This window comes from Gobius niger, assembly GCF_951799975.1.
Source record: "Gobius niger genome assembly, chromosome: 1".
Classification (NCBI taxonomy): Eukaryota; Metazoa; Chordata; class Actinopteri; order Gobiiformes; family Gobiidae; genus Gobius; species Gobius niger.
In genome coordinates this window covers 65,833,344-65,855,912 of record NC_136852.1, presented here as the reverse complement: position 1 = coordinate 65,855,912, position 22,569 = coordinate 65,833,344, and the positions used below count along the sequence as shown (strand labels likewise).

The following is a 22,569-nucleotide window of genomic DNA, read 5'->3' as shown; positions in this document are numbered from 1 at the left end:
ATACAAGAAGGTAAATAGAATCAATAAAAACATCAACAAAAAATTAATCAATTACAGTAAAAAGCAAGAGTGCAGATAAAATACTTTCAGTATGCATCAGTAAAAAGAACTGTTTTCAGCCTGGATTTGAATATTGTCAGAGTCGAGGCCTGTCTCACATCCTCATGAAGACTGTTCCAGATTTTAGCTGCATGAAACTGAAACGAAGCCTCACCGTGTTTATTATTGACTCTGGGAACCACCAGGAGACCCCTCCCTGAAGTTCTCAGGGCCCGAGATGGTTCATACGGCTGAAACATGTCAGAGATGATCTTTGGTGCTAAACCATGAAAAGACTTGTATACAAGCAGAGCTGTTTTAAATTCTATTCTCTGAGTGACAGGAAGCCAGAGACCGGAGCACTGGACTAATATGGTCGTATTTCCTGGTTCTTGTCAGGACTCGAGCAGCAGCGTTCTGGATGTGTGATAGATTTGAGGTATCTTGTTAAAGTCACATGATTAATATCAAGTAAGAACAACATGATTAATATCAAGTAAGAACAACATGATTAATATCAAGTAAGAACAACATGATTGATATCAAGTAAGAACAACATGATTAATATCAAGTAAGAACAACATGATTAATATCAAGTAAGAACAACATGATTAATATCAAGTAAGAACAACATGATTAATTTCAAGTAAGAACAACATGATTGATATCAAGTAAGAACAACATGATTAATATCAAGTAAGAACAACATGATTAATATCAAGTAAGAACAACATGATTAGAATTACTATTAAGGGTAACACGATTTAGGCAAAGCAAGGCAACTTTATTTATACCGCGCATTTCGTACACAAGGCAACTCAATGCGCCTTACAAAAGAAAATATGCGAAATTACAATCAGGTTAAGTTAAGGCAAAGCACATATATAAAAACATCAAGACATGGGAAACACACAGTACACCTGGGCAGGCGCCGGAATTTTTTGTTGGGTAGGGGAGGGGCGCCCGCCTGTCGACTGGAGGGCGGGGGTGGGGGAGTTAAAAAAGTTGGTGAACACAGACGCAGAGGGATTTGGGGCGTGGTTAGGGAGGGGATGTGTGTGCAGTTATTTGCATAGTCCTTGAAATGAATGTTGTGAGTGAATGTTTGTAAATATAGTCACAGAAGCGTCAGTCCGTATCTGGTTTAGCTCCATGACTTGACCTTGAGTGGGGAATGCTGACGGTGTAGGAGAGATAAGAGGTCCAGCTGCTTCAATCTCCTCTCAGGAGGAAAAGAATTATTCCAGTATTAGTTCATCAATTTATAATAAATTTGCTTTTTTATTTTTTCTTGGTCTCAGCATAAGTTCAGTTCTCCAGAGCAGGTAGTTCCTTCACAGTTCATCCCTTTTCCTGCCAAGATGTCGCCCTCCTTTTGTCCGTCTCCACAGTGAGCTGCCAGGTCGTGCAGAACAGTCCATCATTGTGCATTACTTTCCTGTATAAGTCACTCATCACTCGGTCTCTCCCTGCTCCAAGTGCTCGTTCATTTCAAGCGACAGCAGCGGGGTCCGATTGCAAGTTGTCAACTTTCCGATTTTTCGATAAACCAGGGCAAAGCCAAGTCCGTACCCTGTTATCAAGGGTCCAAATAAGTGAATATCTTTGAAGTCTCCGACCGACAGGACCGCTAGGCAAACGATCCACTTACTCCACACGTCCACCGTAGCTGTGAAAGTCCAGTCAGGGAAGACGACCTCCTCCGTGGTCTCACTTTGTGAAAAAACCTTATCAATTGCGCTGAGATTCCAGTTAATAAATTCCATAGTTTATCGGTTCGGGAGGACAGAGAGCAGGTGGTCAAAGAGAAACAAAAGTCAGACAAAGACACTCGCAGAAGCAGGAAAAAAAGCACGAAAGCCAGGAGCAGTTAGAAAACGCGTCTGCACTCAGTAACCATCTGAAATTTAGTAGTTTTAACACATTTTAGTTCTGCATACTGAACATAAATCCATAGTGTCAATTCTTCACAATTACTTAACGTTGATGCGACACAATTTGCATCATGTAGCATCTACACAAACTACATGTGTGGAACCAATGTCCACAATTAAATTGTGTTAAATCAACATGGTACTTTTTTCAGTAGGTTTCATCTGCTGTAAGGCCAATCCAAATCTACTCAATAGATTTAATCTCTTAGTTCAAGTAGATTTAAGTCATTTCTTCCTTTAGATGATTATTCTTTTAGGATTATGGCCTAAAAGGGTGCTCTGCTAAGACATTTTAAGGAGTTGACAGTATTTTTCACATTTCTAGAGTACATTAACAGGCATTTGATCTCCGATTTGGGTCATAATATTTCTCAAAATCATCTCGAGGGCCAGAGTTTGATGAAGGAGGGGCAGTTTTGCCAACCCCTGGTATAAGATATGGACGAAATCACCAACATGCAACAGGCTTTACTGGACATGACAGTCCAGAGTGAAAGGGGATGAAGAGCGGAGAGACATTCTGCTCCACATCCCATTCAATGTTTCCTCTTCCATGTACCACCAGACTTCAGACTAGATTATGTCTGTACTAGACCAAAAAAGGATTTTAAATAGATGTACATTTTGATCTTAAGTGTTTTGCAATAAATAAAATCCATTTATCTCTAACTAAAATGAATGAAGTGTCAAATTAAACCTGAACCCCCAGAAACTTTTCGAAACATACCTTTTCTACATCCAGGCGTCGCTAAGAGTTTCCTTATAACCCTCGATACACACACACACTCCCCTCTCCTGATGTTGCTAAAATTGCTTTCTCTGCCGTTAATGCATCCTATCCCCATCTTACTGGAAGCTCTTATCGCCAGATTCCATAACAATGTCCATTTCTCCTCCGATTCCTTGCGTGCCATCCTTTTAGAGTTACATAACATCGCATTTGGTTGGCCTAGAACTGCTGTCTATCTGCAGCCCTGATGTTTGAGCTATCGAGTTCCCTGTAGAATGATTACGGATGCGTGATTAAGAAGAGAATTGTCTAAAAGAAATTAATGAGGTGAAACTTTTCTGGATATTGTGGCCTTATTTGAAAAGACATTCCTACTGTCTGTGTTCAGTGTAGGTAAAATGGATTGCGTGCTGCTTATGCCTTATGGCGGAGCACAGCCTGGACAGTTTGGAGCCAACATGCTATTTGTGTGGGGCCCTTCACTCCCAAGCTGAGGGTTGGAGGCTCCTGCCCATAATTTGGAGTCAAGATGGGGTATAGTGGGTTCATTTCTTTCCTTTATAGCCCACACATTATTCAGGAGTGAGAGTTCAGCTTGTAACAGGTTTAAATACTTTTAATTAAAGTTACTGTACTTTTTTGTCTTGTAGGACTGAAATGCAATTTGTTTGGGCCATCAGTGCAGTGTAAAAGCAGACATTTGTGGGGGAAAATGACCTATAAATATATATAATAAACTATATTTTTTCTTGAACATGGACCAACCGGCTGGTTGTTGTTTACATCAGTAGTTCTCAACTGACATGGCATCGGACCCACCATCAGGTTAGGATGACAACCCAAATAACAATGAATTTGTCTTATATAATGTAAACTATTGCACTTTCCCATGAATGATAGTCGATCAAGCACTTTTTTGTAACTTGTGCAAATTAATTATTTTTCAGGAGAAGAATACTTCCAGGATTTGTACCTTTTATAATGTCTGTTTTATACCCATGAGTTCATTTATATGTTGTTTCTCATTTAGATGTATATCAGGAAAGCTATAATCACCTTCTTTGTATATACAATTGTCAGAATCTGAGGTAAATATCTTCTTTGTTTAAAGCCAGACTCAAAGGGAAACTCTATAATTGTGGATATTATTTATAATCATTTGAAGGTTCAGACCTGCGGCCCATGAGCCCCACTTTATGTAGATAAATACTTCATAATGTCTGGTTATTTATCTATAGGCTACTGTCTGTAGATAAAAAGCTTTCCGGTGTACAGGGTTAATACCATCATGACGCACAGCGCAGTAATGAAACGTACCAATGTAATTTCTTCCAATTTACATGCTCTAATCTATTCTTACACTTCATTAGCTCGCCTTCGGTCTAGTCTAAACCATTGAGTGACAACCCGCAGGCTATTTTCTGAAACTCAGACTGCTTTTATTGTTCCAGTGTGCTACAAAGCTCATGTATGATGTCAGGGAACCCACTCGTTTCCCTTCTGATGATAAAAATGCATGGAGTCAGCTGCATGACTTGACACAGTCACAGTCTTGGCATGGCATAACAAGGATGGCTGCAATGGTGTGAGGCTATAGTAATTGTAGCTACAACACTGAATAGACAAGAGCGTGTACATTATTTATAGTCCAATATAGCTTTCTATATCTGCCCGCTCTGTAGACAAGTCCCTGAATTCGTTTCTGAAACTTTTTTGCAGTCTGTTTGTTGTCATCTCGACTATGGTCTGTGGAATTTGCATCTAAGAATCTTCTTGAATGCACTTTGAAAGTCCTTGTTGAAGTAGGCATAAATGATTGGGTTGAGGAGGGAGTTGGAGTAGCCCAGCCAGTTTATCACAGCCCCTAACCAGTCTGGCATGTAGCAGCTCTCAGCACAAAAAGGCAACACAAGGGCCACGATGAAAAATGGCAGCCAGCAAAAGATGAAAGTCCCCATGATTATCCCAAGCGTCTTTACCGTCTTGCGCTCTCGCGCCAGAGCCAGCTTCCTTTTTGCGCCCGAGTTCTTTTCGTTTATGTTCTCGTACGACGAAGACTGGGGCGTATTTGGCAGGGGCAAGTGCGTTTTGGAGTTACTGATAACTTCTATGATCTCCAGCGACTCCCCCTCGTCTTGGTGCTTCACAGCGCCGTTTACACACGGGGAGCTGCTTTTGGAGTCGTCCTCCCGCCGCCAGTGGCCGTTGATTTTCTTGTGGAATACCGCGGGCGACAGGGACAAGCACTTTTCCGGCACTTTCTCCGCTTTCTTCACTGTCTTTCTGATTCTGAACCGGGCCGCTTTGAATATCCGCCCGTACAGGACCAGCATCAGAATGAGCGGTATATAGAAGGCGCCGAACGTGGAGTAGATCGTGTAACCGGGGTCTTGGCTGATGCTGCACGCGTCCGGGTCGGCTCTGTCCTCCGCGCTCCTCCATCCAAACATGGGAGGGATGGAGACGGAGAAGCCCACGAGCCAGGTGACACAGATGAGAAGCGCTGCTCGTCTCGGCGTGCGCTTATTGACGTAGTCTATGGGGTCTGTTATGGCCCAGTATCTGTCCAGGGCTATTGCGCACAGGTGGAGGATAGACGACGTGCAGCAAAGTACATCCAAAGAGATAAACAAGTCGCAAATCTCCTGGCCAAGAGTCCACTTGTTAAGAACTTGGTACAAAGCGGCCATGGGCAAGACCAGGACGGACACCATGAGATCTGTCACGGCCAGGGATCCGATTAAGTAGTTGGCGACATTCTGGAGCGATCTCTCCAACGCGATGGCGGCGATTACGCACGCGTTGCCAAATATGGAGCAGAGGATCAGCGCGGCCAGAAGCAAAGAGGTGATGATCTGGTAACTCAACTTCACTTCTGGCACGGACCCGGCGCCAGTGCCCGTGCCGGTGCCATTGCCGTCCCATTCCGCGCTCGCACCGCTGGCGTTGCTGTCGTTGCCTCTCGAGATGAAATCCATGGCAACTTTTTTTTTTTTTTTTCTCTGCCCTCCACCCCGCTCTCCTCCAAAAAAAGAGCCACAGTCAATCAAGTCGGTCAGCCTCTAGCTCTGCCGCCGCTGCGCGTCTTTGCGGGCTCCATCAGAGTTACCGAGTTCGTGCCGTCGCTCTCAGGACGCATGACGCAGACTTGTGTAGCCCGTGTGTGTGTGTGTGTGCGCGTGTGAGGGGGCTGTGCGTGATTGTGGAGCGTGTGAGTGTTGACAGCCGGGCGCACTCGCTGGTACTGCGAATCATCTGCGCGCGGTGTGGACGTGAATGCATTTATAGGAGCCGCTGTGGATACGTCAGAGCGCACGGGAGTTTTCTTGCTCGGGCGCTCACTTCTTCACCGCAGACAGACGAGGAGGACCCGGCGAGCGCTTCCCTCTTGCTCTCTGACTCACTCTTTGAACATTTCAGGCAGAGTTTTGGGGGTTTGTATATTGGCGGAACCTGTGATTGTCGGAGGAGTCGCGCACGTAGTAAGGGAGTTGCTGATTACTTAAGTTCGGGGGGGAGTGAAACAGCGAGCATGACAGCAGTTGAATTTGGTCCGAGCAGGAGGGACAGGTAAACAGAGGAGCGCTGGGAGCGGAGGGATAAGCGCGTGTAGTTTCAGCACCACGGACAGCTCAGGAGGCGCAGCGCTCTGAGGGGAGCTGCTGCCATCTGCTGTCCACATTGTGTCATGAGCGGGCATTGGGACGAGCATTAGGGGAGAATATGTAGCGGCTCGATGAGGTCTTGCGTGAAGATTTTCATTTGTTCCAATTACACAAGCAGTTTTCAGACGTAGTTAAAGTCAGGTAGAACATATTGTGTACTATAGGCCTTTATTTATTGTTGTTGATGATAAAAACCCAGCATTTTAGCGCCCGAGCAAAAAGGTGCTGTTCCTGAGTCAGAATGGGCCTTTCTGTGTGGAGTTTGAATGCTTTCCCCCGTTTCATAACAGCTTCCTTCAGGTCATGTTGCCATTGAAACATGATAAGATGGCCCTCCAGAAAAGGAGCAAACATTTTGGTGGGACTTTCCCGGTCAAATACTGATCAAAATAAAGTAAAACAAACAATATAAACAAAACAACAACAACTGTATTCAACATATTTGCTAGCTTTTCCCATAAAAAAACGCCATTTAGTCTATATATTCAGTGACACTGAAAGATCAGATCACATGATTCTTCCCTGTTCTATCCTGTTCGTAAAAGCACAAGCCCATTAGCTGCAAAATGACGAGAACAACTGAGTCCTGTGAACAATGGAACAATAGCGACAAGAGGCCAATTATGCGGTTAGATAACAAAGAATAGCGCACAATAAAACACTCCAACATTACATGCAAACCGAAGGTGATCGTTTGGTGCCTCAGTCAATACACTTATTTTTATTTTTTTATTTATTTTTTGATCTGCAAGGGAAATGGTTTGACGACAGTAGCTCCATAACACCATAAGACTGAAATCCTGTATGGGGGAAAACAAGTTTTACATAAGGTATAATACCAATTTGCACACATTTCATGGTAAAGCAAATAAATAATGAATAAATAAATAATACATATATTTACATATCACTGAATTGGAAATGAACACTTTCCAATAAATGTATGTTTTTCCAATTATTTAACAAGAGAGGAACTTATTTTTGGTCCCGTTTTTTATAACGTTGCTGGGGGGATGGGATACGCGTGGCACACAGATCAACACGAGGCCACCAAGTGTGTGAGAGAAGTTGATTGAAGATTTAAGTTTTATTTCCATGGAGTTTGACCTTGCCAATGAGGTGTTTTATTTGACAAAAGTGTGAAATGTTTGTGATTTTTTGTTACATTATTTAACATTTACGTGTGAAGACATGTTTGCCAAATAAATGTCTGATTATACTCTGAATAATGTCAAGTACACTGAATTAAAATAATAAAATCTGAATAATCCAAAACATGATGTAACTGTGGGGGTTGACACAAAACAGTGCACAGATAGATTAACAATGCAGTAGGCTTACAGTATAATAAATCAACATATCATAGGCTAGACAAGGATTTACCAGCATTTTCAGGTAAGCCCTTTACCTCATTTAACCTCACAAACCAGCACACTGGAAGCTGCTCTTATCTATTGTTCCAAAAAAAAAAAAACACCACCAAAGCTCTACTCTGCCTCGTACCGTGTAGCTAAAACACTACTTCCTATGCTGCACCACCTTTGCGCTTATCTCCCCTAGAAAACCCTGACCGTTGCCGGAGATGAGGTATTGCTCTCGCCTTTTCACCTTATTGTTTTGTGCTTGTGTTCACTAAAAGGTCACATGGGACTACAATGAAGTTCGCTACAGCGCACCTTTTGTAGCACGGCCTTTTGTCTTTGTCAGCAAGCGTGGAATGTCCCAGGGGAGGGCTGACAGTGGCTACCGGGGCAGGCACAGGGGCGAACGCAAAACTACTAGACTTATCACCTAAACGAAACCTGGAATTTGCTTCTTTTTTTTTGAAAATGTAGGTCAAAATGGAAGGACACCGTTCGGGAGATGCTATGGAAGGTAGTTCGCGATTGTCAGCATGAGCGCCCATGTTGGAGATCTAGGTGATGGGAGTGAGGAAGAGGACGGCGGCTTGCCCTTGAGGGGACTGGGGCTGTGGATCAATTCAAGTAATGCAGACTTGTTGATGAGGCCTGCGCTGCGGGGAAGAAAGACACATAGAGGTTGGTACAGTGAAGTGCTGAGACACCAAGGTGGAGCACAAACTGAGCCGGATGATGGTCGAGATGCTCACGCCGAACGTGACCGCAGCAACATGGCCGACGCGGCAGAAGCTTCAAGTAGCGCGCGTACTCATAGCCGTGGAGTGGAAACCACACACGCCAGGCTTACGAGGACAGTAAGCGACACGGGTGTAGAAGGGCAAGATCCGTTCTGGGTGGAAGTGAGAAGATCAGGGGTTGCCGGCGTGAGGACTTCTCAAACGGCGACAGAAGATCGGGAGGAGGAGGGAGAAGCAGAGGAAGAGGATGTCGGAGAAGGGGGCAGCGGGGTGACGGAGGTCCAGGGTCAGACGGTGAGGTCGGCGCTGCTCGTGCCAGTGGGCGGAGACAGGAGGACCAGCAGGAGGGAGAAGAACCGCGCCAGGTGTCTGAGGAGGAGGCAGAGGAAGAGGGAGAGGAGGCACCAGCAGCAGGAAAGCCAAAAGGTAAGGAGACATATTTTCTGTCATAATGGAATGGACACAGACAGCTACTCTTATACAATACTTATTATTATTTCAGTGAATCTGTAATTGACAAAAACTGACATGAAAATTAATGAAAGCGTAAAAGTTCCTAAAATAAATGAACGAATAAACTGGGGTAGGATCAGAATTGAGAGTAAAATAAAAACTAACAAACAAAACCACTGGACAAAAACTTTCCCTTCCCTCCCCCAAAAAAAGGAAGATGAAGCAAGCATGTCGGAGTTCCATGTTCTGTTGCCAACAATCAAAAGGGTGTGTTTTGTTTGTGGGCAATGCTTTAGTTCCAGCCTTAAAGACTACCCTGAATGTCATTACACCGGAACAGTCCAGAGTTTGCTGCCTCTAGCATGTGAGGCTAATGTACAGAGAAGCACTGCCTGGGTCCATTATCCATACAAACCACAGAAACGCTGTTAGCTATCTGAGCCTTGTTCCTTCAAATGTGTACTTCTGTTAGCCAGTGTTGCCGGACCTGTTTGAATTGAGCATTTTAACCCCCATACAAATTAATGATGAAGTCAGGCACAATATCAAAGTATGGTGAGGTATGGCATGTCCGTTTCATGGCATTTACAGTGCCTCTCGAAAGTATTCATACACCTTGAGCTTTTGCTCATTTTGTTATGTTTACAACCCTAAACATAAAGATTTTATTTTGATTTTTTTACTGAACGTTCACACACAAGTAACAGACAGCTGTGAAGTGAAAGCAAAATGATACATGATTCTGTCTTTTTTCAAAAAATAGAAAAGTGAAAAGTGGGGCTTGCATAAGTATTCATACAGCATTTTCTGAGTGCATTAAATTGCCTTTAAAACATTCCTAATGACTCCAGAATGTTCACTCCTTGGCCTAACGGTTAAATAGAGGTCACCTGTGTGTAATCTACTCTCAGTATAATTTCAGCTGTTCTTTTAGGCCCTCAGAGCTGTGGTCGGAGTGTATTGTTCACTAAACAACATCATGAGGGCCAAGGAGCACCAGAGAGGTCAGGGATAAAGCTGTGGAGAAGTTTAAAGCAGCATTAAGTTATACAAAGATTTCCCAAGATTTAAACATCTCCCGGAGCACTGTTCAATCCATCATTCGGAAATGGAAAGAGTAAAGCACCACTGCAGACTTACCAAGACACGGCTGTTCACGTAAACTAACAAACTGAACAAGGAGAGCACTGGTCAGAAATGCAACCAAGTGCCCCAAGATAACTCTGGAGGAGCTGTGAAGTCCTGCCGCTGAGCTGGGGGAATCTGTGCATGGGACAACTATAAGTCGTACTCTACACAAATCTGGCCTTCATGTACGAGTGGAAGAAGAAAGCCATTATTGAAAGGAGGCCATAAGAAATCCCGTTTGAAGTTTGCTAGAAGTCATATGGAGGACACAGCTCCATGTGGAAGAAGGAGCTTTGGTCAGATGAGACAAAAATTGAACTTTTTGGCCCAGATGCAAAACGTTTTGTATAGAGCAAACCTAACACTGCTCATTGTCCTGAGTGCACCATCCCTAGTGTCAAATATACGGGGGGGAGCATCATGCTGTGGGCCTGCTTTTCCTCAGCGGGGACTGGGGAGATTGTAAGAATAGTTGTGAAGATGGATGGAGCCAAATACAGAGACATTTTGGAGGAAAACCTGCTGGAGTCAGCAAGAGAACTGAGGCTGGAGATTCACCTTCCAGCAGGACAATGACCCTAAACACAAAGATAAATCTACAATGGAATGGTTCAATAAAAACATATTAATGTGTTAGAATGGCCCAGTCAAAGTCCTGACCTAAATCCTATTGAAAATCTGTGGAATAATCTGAAAACTGCTGTTCACAAACGCTCTCCTTCTAATGTGACAGAGCTTGAGTTGTTTTTTAAGGATGCATGGGCTCAAATGTCAGTCTCTACATGTGCAAATCTTGTAGAGTCATACCCCAAAAGACTTGTGCTGTTATTACAGCAAAAGGGGGTTCCACAAAGTATTCATTCATGCTGTATGAATACTTATGCACGCCCCACTTTTCACTTTTCTATTTTTTGAAAAATAACACAATCATGTATCATTTCGCTTTCACTTCACAGTTGTCTGTTCCTTGTGTGTGAACGTTCAGTAAAAAAATCAAAATAAAATCTTTATGTTTAGGGTTGTAAACATGACAAAATGTGCAAAAGTTCAAGGTGCAATACTTTCGAGAGGCACTGTATATCATTTCTGTGGTCTCTCCGTCATTGACTTTTATAATGTTTAGTGGCTATGGATGTGTACTAACCCAACAAAAAGCAGAAATGTGACAGAATATGATTTAGCTCAGAGGCTAAAGTAAAATGTCAAAAGGTCTGTATATTTATTATGAAAAGGCTCAGCAAAGACCACTTTTTGAGAGTCCTGAATAAGGTCGAACTGCCAGCTTTTGGCCTTTTTTCCACTCCTCTGTGGAGACTGAGAGTGTTCTTACATGTGTGGTACAGTAGTAACTCAGCTGCAGAGAGTGGTTAAAAGCACCCAGAAAACCATCAACACAAAACTGCCAACAATAGAGAACACTTTTCACTCAAGTTGCCTCCAGAAAGTAAAAAAAATAAAAATAAATGACTCTTCTCATCCGTCACATCAGCTTGAGCTCCTGCCATTAGGTAGACGTTATCGAATACTAGTCTCAGATCCCTCTGATTAGATCATTATTTTTGTGTGTGTGTTTTTATATTGTTTTCTCAAGTAACCATTTTAGGGTTAGTTTTTTTTTTTACAATGACAATACATTAAACTAAGTATCTAAACTAAACCACTCAAATGTTGTTTAATGGATAGACAACAGCTGAAAATTCATTCATAATTTAGAATGTTTGATGGCTAAATACTGCTGAAAAGCTTCCCGGACTAGCCTCGCCGCTTCTCCTGTTCATTTCTATCCCATTATCAGTATCATTCACTGTGACACATGTTCAAACATGCCCAGCAACTAATAGACCTATTACACGGTCAGTGTATGGCTCGAGGGTTTTCAGTTCTACCCACAGATTTGATTAAACTTGACATTGGACGATAGCGCCGCCTTAACACTATTTGTTGCATGGAAATGAACAATAAGAAAAGGATATTAAAAATCGACATGGCCCCATAACATTTTTGTCTATTCATTTTCAATAATTCACAAACAAACCTCACACGCAAAAACAAGTCATTTCCTTGAACTCTTTCAACTCTTACGCTTCCAAGTTAGCCGATTAAGCCACTCAAAGACCCACTTACGCTGAAGATGGAACATTAATGGACACAAAACAACAAAGTGCTTGCATAATCTTGTCAGAGCGACACAACTATACGTGTATTAATGGGGCCTTGGTTGGTGTATGTGGAAGCGAATGAATTAGCGGTGGTTTCAGCTCATTTCAATAGCCGTTGTCTGTGGCCTACTGGAGAGGGGCTCCATCTGAATACGCTCTATACAAGGCTTATGCAGAGGGCCCTCCACAGACAACAAGACAGAGACAATGCTCGCCGCTGATTGGAACCTGGTGCTAGGCGGTGATGAGCTGAGAGATGAAATGATTCAGGCCATGACCTCCATAACCTACTTGTTTTTGATGTACACTATATTGCTAGCACTGGTCTGACCGTGAGAAGACGCAGTAGTCTAGTGTAGTAGTAGAAGCTGTTTCTAGTAGCCACACTAGGCCACAATCATATATAAAGGTCATATTTGAATTATATTTTCGAGACAGTGTATATGTATTCCAGAGACTTGCCTCTTATGATCCCAGAGCCTAAGTTGACCTTTTTTACTATGCTCTCTTCACCATCTGTATTTACTCCCAGGGGCCTTGACCCGGCCTCTTGCCCTGTTTACGTATTCCCACAATCCCCTGCTACTGTATTGTATTACTCATATTGGATTTCTACTGCAATGGTCGCTCCAAGAAAGTCAAAGTTCCCTGGTGGCCATTTTTTTTGGACCCAAAGGACATAGGAAGTTGTATTTAGTACTGATAGTTTACTTTGATAGTAATAATGGTGGTAAGTATCATAGGTTTTTACAGCAATAAAGTGACAATTTAGTAAGGAAAAGTTTTCAAAAAGGTACATTTATGTTGTTTATGTTTATGTTCTATTACATAAATGACACATAGGAAAAGCAGAATTCAATATTCCAAGGTCAGAACTGGGAAACACTCATGCGGTCATCGAATATTCACGTTTTTGTCACATACTGCACCTTTCTCCAAAATGGAATAAAGCTAATGGACGTCTGGAACAAGGGAAAACTTATAACAGACTTAAGTTATAAAAGATGACTCTTCCAAACAGATGGAACTTTCATCATTGGCACGCAATAGCCCGGATGTACTTGGAGGAGCAGAGCGGTACAGTTATATTTGTAGATATATAAACAATGCCAGAGGGGATGGCTGTGTTCACTGACTGAGGTCTTAATGACACACCTGGGGAGACAGTGCAGTTGCAAGAGATGGTCCCTAGAGCTCCCCCTGGGCGAGAGAGCGGTAATTACTCTGAAAGCACATCCCCTCCAGCCACGTTCAGACATCCAGGCGAGAGACACAGATCCTCTGGGGTGCTACGACTGAGAGGGGCCGCCTCAAACACACTTTTATATAGATTGAAATGGTAAGGGTAATGCTGGCTGAGACAGGAAAAATAGTTCAGCCGGGAATTATCTCACTTTATCGATTTTTAAGATATGTTTTTGGGGTTTGTATCTTAAAAACACTACTGGAGAAGCATCTTATTTCATCTTTTTAGACAACTCTAGGACCTAGCCCAGTAACCTATGTATGTGTCGACGAAAAATACCCCTCAGACTTAAGACATTATAAAATGTAGTCCAAAACACCAGCAGAGGGCGGAATGCTGCTTCTACTATGACAGTAAAAGGGAAAATGTTTCAAATTGACAATATTAACAGTGATAGCAACTAGCAAATATGCTTTAATCTGCGAAAATGAAGAGAGTTTTACCCCGGACAGGATCAATACAGCGTATATTTGAGTGCGGGCTGGTGCTCTGAGGTGAAACATGTGGACAAATGAGATAATGAAACAGCCGTGCTATTTTTTTGAGGACATTGTAACATGGTCTATGGCTCATAAAAGTCAAAAAGATGCTATTCTTGCTCAAAAATAACTTTTAACCAGTGGTAATTTCGTCGACTAAAATATTTAGTCTTAATTTTAGTCAAAGTGATATTTTTGACGACTAAAATTGGACTAAAAATAAATTAAGAGTTTTTCATGAGACTAAAATTATGACTAAAATGTCCAGATGTTTTAGTCGACTAAAATAAGACTAAATAAAAATGAAAAGGAGAGACTAAAATCATCCAAACTTCTATTGACAGTCTGAAAGAGCCTCAGATCATGTAGATTCTCTGCCAAAGGAGCAGCTCTGAGCTTTGTTCATGTGGGAGACGCTCCATGAAGCCTGAAGGACCTGGATTAAATGTGATTATAATGAATATTATAAATGCAAAGTCGACTAAATTTGTCTTAAATTTTATTGAATCTCGGCTAAAATTGAATTACATTTTCGTCAAAAGACTAAAACTAGATTAAAATATGTTGTCAAAATTAACACTACTTTCAACACTCGCCTAAATTGCCTGCATAACATCAATCTGTTAGAGCCCTGTTGCTATTTTTAAATGACTTTTGTTTGGCTATCCCATTAGGAGCTGAGGTGCAGCTTAAGTCCAAGGCCCATACTTATTTATTATTAAAACACTTATTGTGCAAGAGTCGACTATAACTCCAGCTAAAGGTAATCGATCAATCCAATCATATGTAGGATGCATCTTGTCCTCACCTAACATCACACATGCACGTCTGAGTCTGTCGTGATGGGACAGATGTTCAGTGATACGCAGGGCCATCCAGGCAGCACAAACTGGTGAACTCACAATCCTCAAGAGAACACGCGCTGTAACTATGCAGGCCGTGCACTTGTGTTTACTGTAACGTCTGTATGAGCAGATGTTCCCACTTCACCTGTTAGTCTTTGTGGAATATAGTTTTTGATTTGTTATTTACAATTGAAAGCCATACTACATAAAATCCTACTGTGTCAGAAAGAATGACAGAAATATTCATCTAGACTTACTATTATTGTTAACCTGTTCAGGGCCTGCGAGTGTAAATTTGTATTTTTGCAAATTTTCCCTGATCAAGTAACCAATGCTTCAGTGAAATACAGTATGTGTGGGAAAAGAGCACATTCAGCTCTGCAAAACTAGTAATAGCTCTGAATATTTTGTAACATGTGCACAATTATTTGTTCAGTGAAACTGTACTAAGCATTATAGTGGTACCATTTCCTTTAACATTACTTCCTTTGAAGCTTTACAGTGTATTAGACGTGTTTTCATAAAAGCAGCAGTAATTCCCAGAGGTGAAAGACTGATTTGACAGTAATATGTATGTGAGAATATGTACAGGGACTGCAGCTCACACCTGGTCCTATTTCTCACACTTACACAAATATCTCAGAATCTCAATACTGCAATGACAGCAGCAAATGGGGATTATTCACAGATTAAAAGATCATCAGGTAGGAATACTGGAAAATCGTAAATGTAGACGTCAACTTCGGAATTAGAAAGAAGCAAAGTTTAAAGCTAACCGTTTGAAATGACCTTCAATATGAAACACTGTTATGACACATTATATTTGTCATTTCACAGGTTTACACTTTCTGGTCATGTGTCATTCTTTTATGAAACTGACAACATGGATGCTCCAAAAAAAAAATCGAATTTTTCCATTCAGTTGTATCCTTTTAAATGTCCGATTGTGATGTATTGGAAATGTTTAGAACTTCGAGCACTCTTTAACCACAAGAGGGAACATTAACAGGAGCAAAAACAATGGGTGCTTGTTATTATCAAAACTTTGAAACAAGGGCATTTGGAGAGTTCATGCAACATATACAAAAATATCACAAATGTCAAGTATGTTTTGGTGTTTTGGGGCCTGAAGGAAGTTCAGTTCAGTTTTTGTGAGCAATTATATCACACAGCGGTCCTCAAATTGTTCAGCCCAAGTACAACCAAAAAAGATTTTGGGGCCTTGACTTGCTGCCAGTGTAACGGACTACATTTTGAAATAGTCATGTATTCCATATATCTTTGAAAAACAAGGCAACGACCTTGGCAAGTTTTTTATATATATATAAGGATAGGAATAATAAACCAATAAACATAACAAAAAATGATCATCTGTGAAGGAAGACAAGTTACTTATTCTTCTGATTAATACTTTGAGTGTTCTGTACTATACTAAGCATATTATAATTTACCATAACATAAGGATATAACTAGTGAGTGGCTAAAACAGAGGAGCCAACAAAAAGCACGACTAATGGTGCTGCGTGGGGCAGAGAGCAGCTGAAAATAAAAAGTGGTCTCTTGTGATATAATTGATCACTTTTTAGATTTAATGCATGCTTGTTTTAGCCATAGGGTTCTTGAAACCCATAATGTGTGGCTCGTTCTTCTCACTGACTGGATAGTCCACGAGTTGCCTCACGGGGCTGCCAAAAATGCACAAACAAAAAAATAAATAATAATAATATGAACAACTTTTGCATCATGTACAATGTTTTAACTTGTCAATAAATCCATAATTGTGTGTGTTTTTTTTGTGTGCCTCCAGAGTTCCACAGCGGAGCCGTCCAGCAGTAGCAGCAGCAGCAGCAGTTCGGACGAGGACGACCTGATCAGTGAAGGCCTCCTCTGCGCCGTGTGTCTGGACGTGTACTTCTGCCCGTACATGTGTCACCCCTGCAGCCACATTTTCTGTGAGCCCTGCCTGAGGACCCTGGCCAAGAACTGTCCCACCAACACGCCCTGTCCGCTCTGCAGGACCATCATCACACATGTCTTCTTCCAAAAAGGCCAGTGCAAAGAGTCGTAAGACATTTGTTTTTCCATCAAAATCTATCATTACTAATTAGCCTGGAAATCATGATATGGAAATGGAGTATGCAGCAGGCCCATTGTCGGCTTAGACGGCAGAGACATGGTTAAAAGCAGCACAAAAGCTACCATATTGATTGTGACTGCACATATCCCCATATAGACAAATTGGACATGTTCATAATGATATAGCTAAACAGCGCCCCCTATATGTTTCTCCACTACAAGATTTGGTTTACTAACCTGCTATTTCACTTGTCTGGCCTGCCACACTACATGCTTTTTCATAGATATTTAAAGACATATAGTCTGGGACCAAGTATGATCACGATTTCCCAGTGAGCGTGATTGACAGACGACGTCAACCAATAGAGCAACGCTAGATACGTCGCAGTAACAAACAAGGAACGCTTCGAACGCTGTTTCTTAATCTGGTTTTAGGGATTTAATATTTCCCAAAAGATTTCAAACAGACAAAAGAGCAGAAGAAACAGTGTATCAGTCGCCGCACCGCCATGTTTAATGTTTTGGTAGAGCGTGGTGCCTGGTGGTGACGGGTGACGGCTTCTGTCTCTCTGTGCGTGATTGAAGCGATGTGGGTAAAATCGTGAGCCGCCCAGACGGTTCTTCTTTTGAACAGAAAGGAGGAGTGTCTGGCAGGCTAGGCAACTATTTCACGATCAATAGAAAGGCTTTAAATTAGATGGACAGCGCACAAAGGACTTTTTCCTTCCACAAAATGATTGCATATTTTGTGAAAATCAGGCTCAGGACCTTTAAAGTATGAGACTTTATCTTAGTTATTGGCTAATGTTGCCTAAGCTGAATTCTTGCGGTAAGTTCAGGATCACATCACAATCAATCTTGAACCGCTCTTGCCTTCACCAATCCAAACCATAAGTTTGATGGAAAAAAACATGAGTTATGCTGCTAAATACTGTACAAACACACATAACATTGTTCAAAATGAAATATTTAATGGATTCGCAGTGTGCTCGATCCAATTAGCAACAAATGAAGCTGCAAAAGTGTGTCCTCTCCCTGAATGATTCAAGCCGGAGCAAACCCTCATTGATATCAATATCAATGTGCTAATGTTATTAGCACTAGTATCAATGAGGCTTTTGCCAGTTTAGGCTAATGTTAAAAAACTAAAATTAAAAACCAAATATGATATGAAATGTTGTGCTTTTTTTAATTAAAGCGCTGCCTGATTTTTTCCACTGTAGATGGAGATTATTTAGCCATTAGTTTCAAGACAAAGAATCCACCATCAGAAACATCCAACAACATCCAACATTGCTAACTTTAACCCCATTTTCTTTGAAGTAAATTCAAAGGCGTGGTGGCGTAAGCACCTGAATTTCTTTTCCATGTGGCAGAACTGAGGTACTTAAGGCCACAGAGCTAAAGTTATCATGTGGCTGGTGACGCGTGTATAGTGTGATGTAGATGACATGTGCACTCTGTAATAGCAACATCTATACAGTACAGTACAGCATTGTGAGCTGGGGACACGTGAGCAGGGGCCCCAGCTGCAAAGGGCCTGCGGGGACAGAGCCGGACCCTCCTGCGCAGCCCGGAGCAGATGGGTCGCACAGGCCAGGCTGTTTCAAACAGGACTTTCATCATCAGGATGGAACTGCTGTGAGAGAGAAGTCGTAACCTCCTGTAATTCAAACAACAGCTCTACTGTATCGCCTTATGTTGAAGGGAGGAAGTACCAAAAAAAAAGTACTCAACCCAGTTCAAGCGCACACAGAATACTTCTCATACTTTTAAGCAATGACTATATTCTAGAGCTGAGTCATATCATATTGTTCATAACATTACCAGTGTATTTTTGGAACCTGATATGAATTTTTAAAACCTCAAGACGTGATAGAATTTGCATGGAACTGACTTTGACTGAAGGCTGTGCAGACGAAGACCATAAATGATACAATTCACACTTTAAAGAACACAGAAAGTGTTTTTTGAGTCACCCCTTTAATGTCTTCATTTATGCTTTAGAGAGGAAGCAGAACTTTGGGGAAATCCTGTAGTGTAGTTGCACTGTGATGCTAAATTACAGCGTTCAATTTAATTTAGGTTAATTCAGTTATAAAAAAAATAATGCCGCCAACCATATTGCCATTGTGATATGTCTCTTCACTTTTATGATCCAAACATTTTTTTTAAAGGCGGTCAAACCAAATATTGTGTGTGAACATTTTTTTTAAAGGCAGTGTAACACAACAACATACTGTTTTGTACTTTGATTGCTACATCTACAACTATACCATGACGACCACACAACACCACTTAAATGCTGAGGCACATAACTAATTTTAACATTGAAATTACACACACAAAAAAAGCAATTTATACACATATAACAATTACAGTTTGCCTCTCAACTGTTCTTAGAAAATGTAGCAGAGTAAAAGTGATGAGCCTCTTCCCATCTCGGACGACATGACTGATGTACAATGTATGAATAAGAGATGATGTTACGTGGCTGGCCTACTTGTTCATTACATGGCGCAGACTGAAAGCCAGCCAAGACTCTTATAAGGCCTCTTGTTTAAGATTAGGGGCCTGGAATCCAGATGAGACTGTTGATTGCAGAAGCCCAAGGTCACCCGGACAAGCGGACGTGGAGGATGCTCGTAACTCCATGAGTGATTTCTAAGATAACGTACAGTCGGGGAGATAGGGAGATGAATGAGAGTGTGCTAAGTGGGTCGTCATATCTTTTGTCTTTCACAGAACTAAACCAAACGGCAAGGACATTCTTCCCCAAGGAGTACCTGTCCCGGAAACAGAATTTCCAGAAAGCCGCTTGTGCCAAATGGCCGCTGCCCAGTTGTAGGAAACTCTTCAGGATGTTTGGAGGTCAGTTGGAAAGCATGTCAGTAAAATGCATTGAATATAATATGAATATCACGCTAACACACTCAGCCACTCTCAAGATCTCGAATGACAACTATGACATTAATATATAGAGCTACTTTTCATATAAAGAAGTGACAGAATCCAGCGAAATCCATCATTCTGACGTGGCGCCAGTGTGGCACGTAGCTCATCTGGATTAAGGAGCTGAAAACTCATCCTACTTTGAAAATCCACTCAAAGCTGAAAAAACCCCAAAAAAATCCAATTAAACATTTAAAATTCTGATTTATTTTGGAAACAACAACACGTCTCAGAAATGTCTGAAACGGGGCAACAGAGTGTGGGCTAAATTAATGAAAGCACCTCTTTAATTCAACTGATCACGGAGCAGCATGGGGGGATTGTTGGCATCTAATTTGGATGTTTCGTGATTTTGTCGCTTGTGTCATAACTACTTTGAGACGTATTGACACTAATACTTTCAAAACAAGCTGTTCGATTTCATGGAAGTTCCCTAACATGCCAATAGACCTCCACATTTAGGTACTCTTGACCAGAAACCTGACTCAAGGTGTGGACGTGGGTTCTGGACACATATTATAATAATGAATGTGGCAGGTTCCCCTAAAACTGCCATCCTGCCGTCAGGGTGAAGTCTGCAGAGTCTCCAACCATGCCAGTTCCAAGTGATTGAAGGACAGCTTCATCTGCCAGGCATCAGGAAGCTGAACTCTCCCCTTGTTGTTCCATGTTGTGCACATATCTTTTGGGGTTGGTGTTTTTTGTACCATGTTTTTAAGGGAAACACAATTGTGATTCTCTGCATTTGCCTTACTTTATTATTTTATTGATCTGGCCTTAATTTAAACAGACAGAGCCAATTGAGAACCGGGTCCTGAGCCCGATCCTGCGTTTCTAAACGCAGACGATGGCATTAGCTTTTCCGCCTAGGTGTGGTGCAATGTTAGATCTTTCTGCTCCAGACCTGGTGCATTGAGTGGGCTGGACAAACACCCATGGCCAATGGCGATGTTGTGTCGAACAACCTTAAAGCTCCAACCAGACTCTTCCGCAGTGGTGGGGGAGTGGGGGGAATACATTCTTTTGTTTGTTTCTCTGTCTCTCTGGCCACACACAGACAGTGTTAAACTCATGGTGCCAGGCGGAGGAAGTGGCCCTAGCAGTTATAAACACAGATGTCTTGTCCAGTGAAGTATTTACAGCCTGTGTAAAGGTTTTAATAAGTGGTAAATAATGATCCAACATGGCACAGATTGGGAGCCTCGCATCCATCACACTACCCGGGGCATCTGTGGCCACTAAGGTAGCCTATGACCACTGAGTATGGAGTGAACTGTCCCATGTAAAGCGCTTTGTGACCATGTCCACACAAATAAAATCTTTCCTTTTTCCTTGCAACATTCTGTATACAGAGCCTATTCTCATATACTATAGCAGCCTACTAAATCTGTGTGACGCTTTAACTTTGCATTCTTTTCACCAAGGTTTCCCCAGACAGTGGAGCCCGATGGCGCGGCGCAGGTTCCCTCCTCGTGGCGGGACGTTCCGAGTGGACCCTCTAGAGCTCGAGGAGCTGGGGGAGCGCTCTGCTGCAAGGTGGAGACTGGACATGGACATGGTCATCATCTACATCTACTCTGTTAACTGGATCATCGGATTTGTTATCCTCTGCCTCCTCTGCTATATCTTCTTCCCGTCTCCGTGAGGAACCTGCAAGCTTCAATATCACGATGTGGCCTGGGGTTGGAACACTGTAGCACTGTAGTTCTTGTTTCTGGCATGGAGGTGGTAGGGTGTTGGGAAAAGGGTTACTGGATTTAAACAGGAGTATTATTAAATATAAATATTCGACATACGGAAGCTTGTAGTTTGTTTACGGATGAAAAAAAAAAGTTTGTTTACGGATCCAACATGACAGCAGCGACGCCATCTTTCGATCAAGCTTTAGACTGTTTATAGTTTAGCTCAAAAGTGTACAGCGTTTGCGTCATACGTCATTGGATGCGATGATACGATTGGCTGCGACCATGTGCAGACGCATATGAGAGACATTCATAGCACTCAATAAACGACTATGGACAATCGTAAACCACACCTCTCCTACGAGAAAATGAATTGGTGGTCCCTGGACTAAATATAACTTGTGATATTTTGTCAGGCTATTGAACACTCATTCTATGCTATTTTTTATCTTTATACTTTTATACCTAACAATAAGATAGAATAATGAATGTAAAATAATAAAGAGGCAATGAAATATTGTTATCATCCATATATAAAGGAAGCAAATTGGTGTGAATGTTATCAAGGATATTCTGTAATAAGATATTCCCTCTCTGAACTGTTGTCATGAATTCACTATAATTACAAAAGAGTGACCTAAACAAATGAACCTTTCAGCTGATTGGCACTCACATAGTTTCATATAGAGAAAACATAGTGCTATACATGGCTCTTTTGGCTCTTTTCAATTATCATGTGAAAATGGATGAGATTTGCTCTTTGCACATTGGATTGTTTAACCTGCCGCTGACTTCATATAGGGTGGATTTAAGACGCTGTTTCTTCAGCCTTAACTGGTGAGTGTGCACCGGTTATTTCCATAATAACACCTGATATCACAACTTAATCTGGGCTGCCTATAATCTCAGTTTATGTGGACATGATCAGATCAGAAACAGTTTCAGGTTTACAGCAGACTAGTTTTAGTCTGGCAACCCAAAGCATTGGGCTAAATCAACCAAAAGGTTTTATTTTATAGCAGGTTTTTGCAATTGTGAATAAAGGAAATGTTGATCCAAAATCTGGGGACATTACTTGCATTA

At 41.8% G+C, this 22,569-nt stretch overlaps 2 protein-coding genes across 2 annotated transcripts; one reads left to right on the top strand and one right to left on the bottom strand.

Annotated features, from left to right (window-relative positions):
• Positions 1-4,004: 4,004 nt before the first annotated feature.
• On the bottom strand, positions 4,005-5,958 carry LOC306960301 (5-hydroxytryptamine receptor 1A-alpha-like). The gene has a single exon (XM_079552703.1). The coding sequence runs from the start codon at positions 5,679-5,681 to the stop codon at positions 4,443-4,445; it is 1,239 nt and encodes a 412-aa protein (XP_079408829.1). The 5' UTR covers positions 5,682-5,958; the 3' UTR covers positions 4,005-4,442.
• Positions 5,959-6,061: 103 nt separating this feature from the next.
• Positions 6,062-21,547, top strand: rnf180a (ring finger protein 180a). The gene is made up of 5 exons (XM_079552898.1): positions 6,062-6,137; positions 8,204-8,892; positions 16,584-16,824; positions 19,598-19,723; positions 21,229-21,547. The coding sequence occupies exons 2-5, from the start codon at positions 8,263-8,265 to the stop codon at positions 21,447-21,449; spliced, it is 1,218 nt and encodes a 405-aa protein (XP_079409024.1). The 5' UTR covers positions 6,062-6,137; positions 8,204-8,262; the 3' UTR covers positions 21,450-21,547.
• Positions 21,548-22,569: the final 1,022 nt, after the last annotated feature.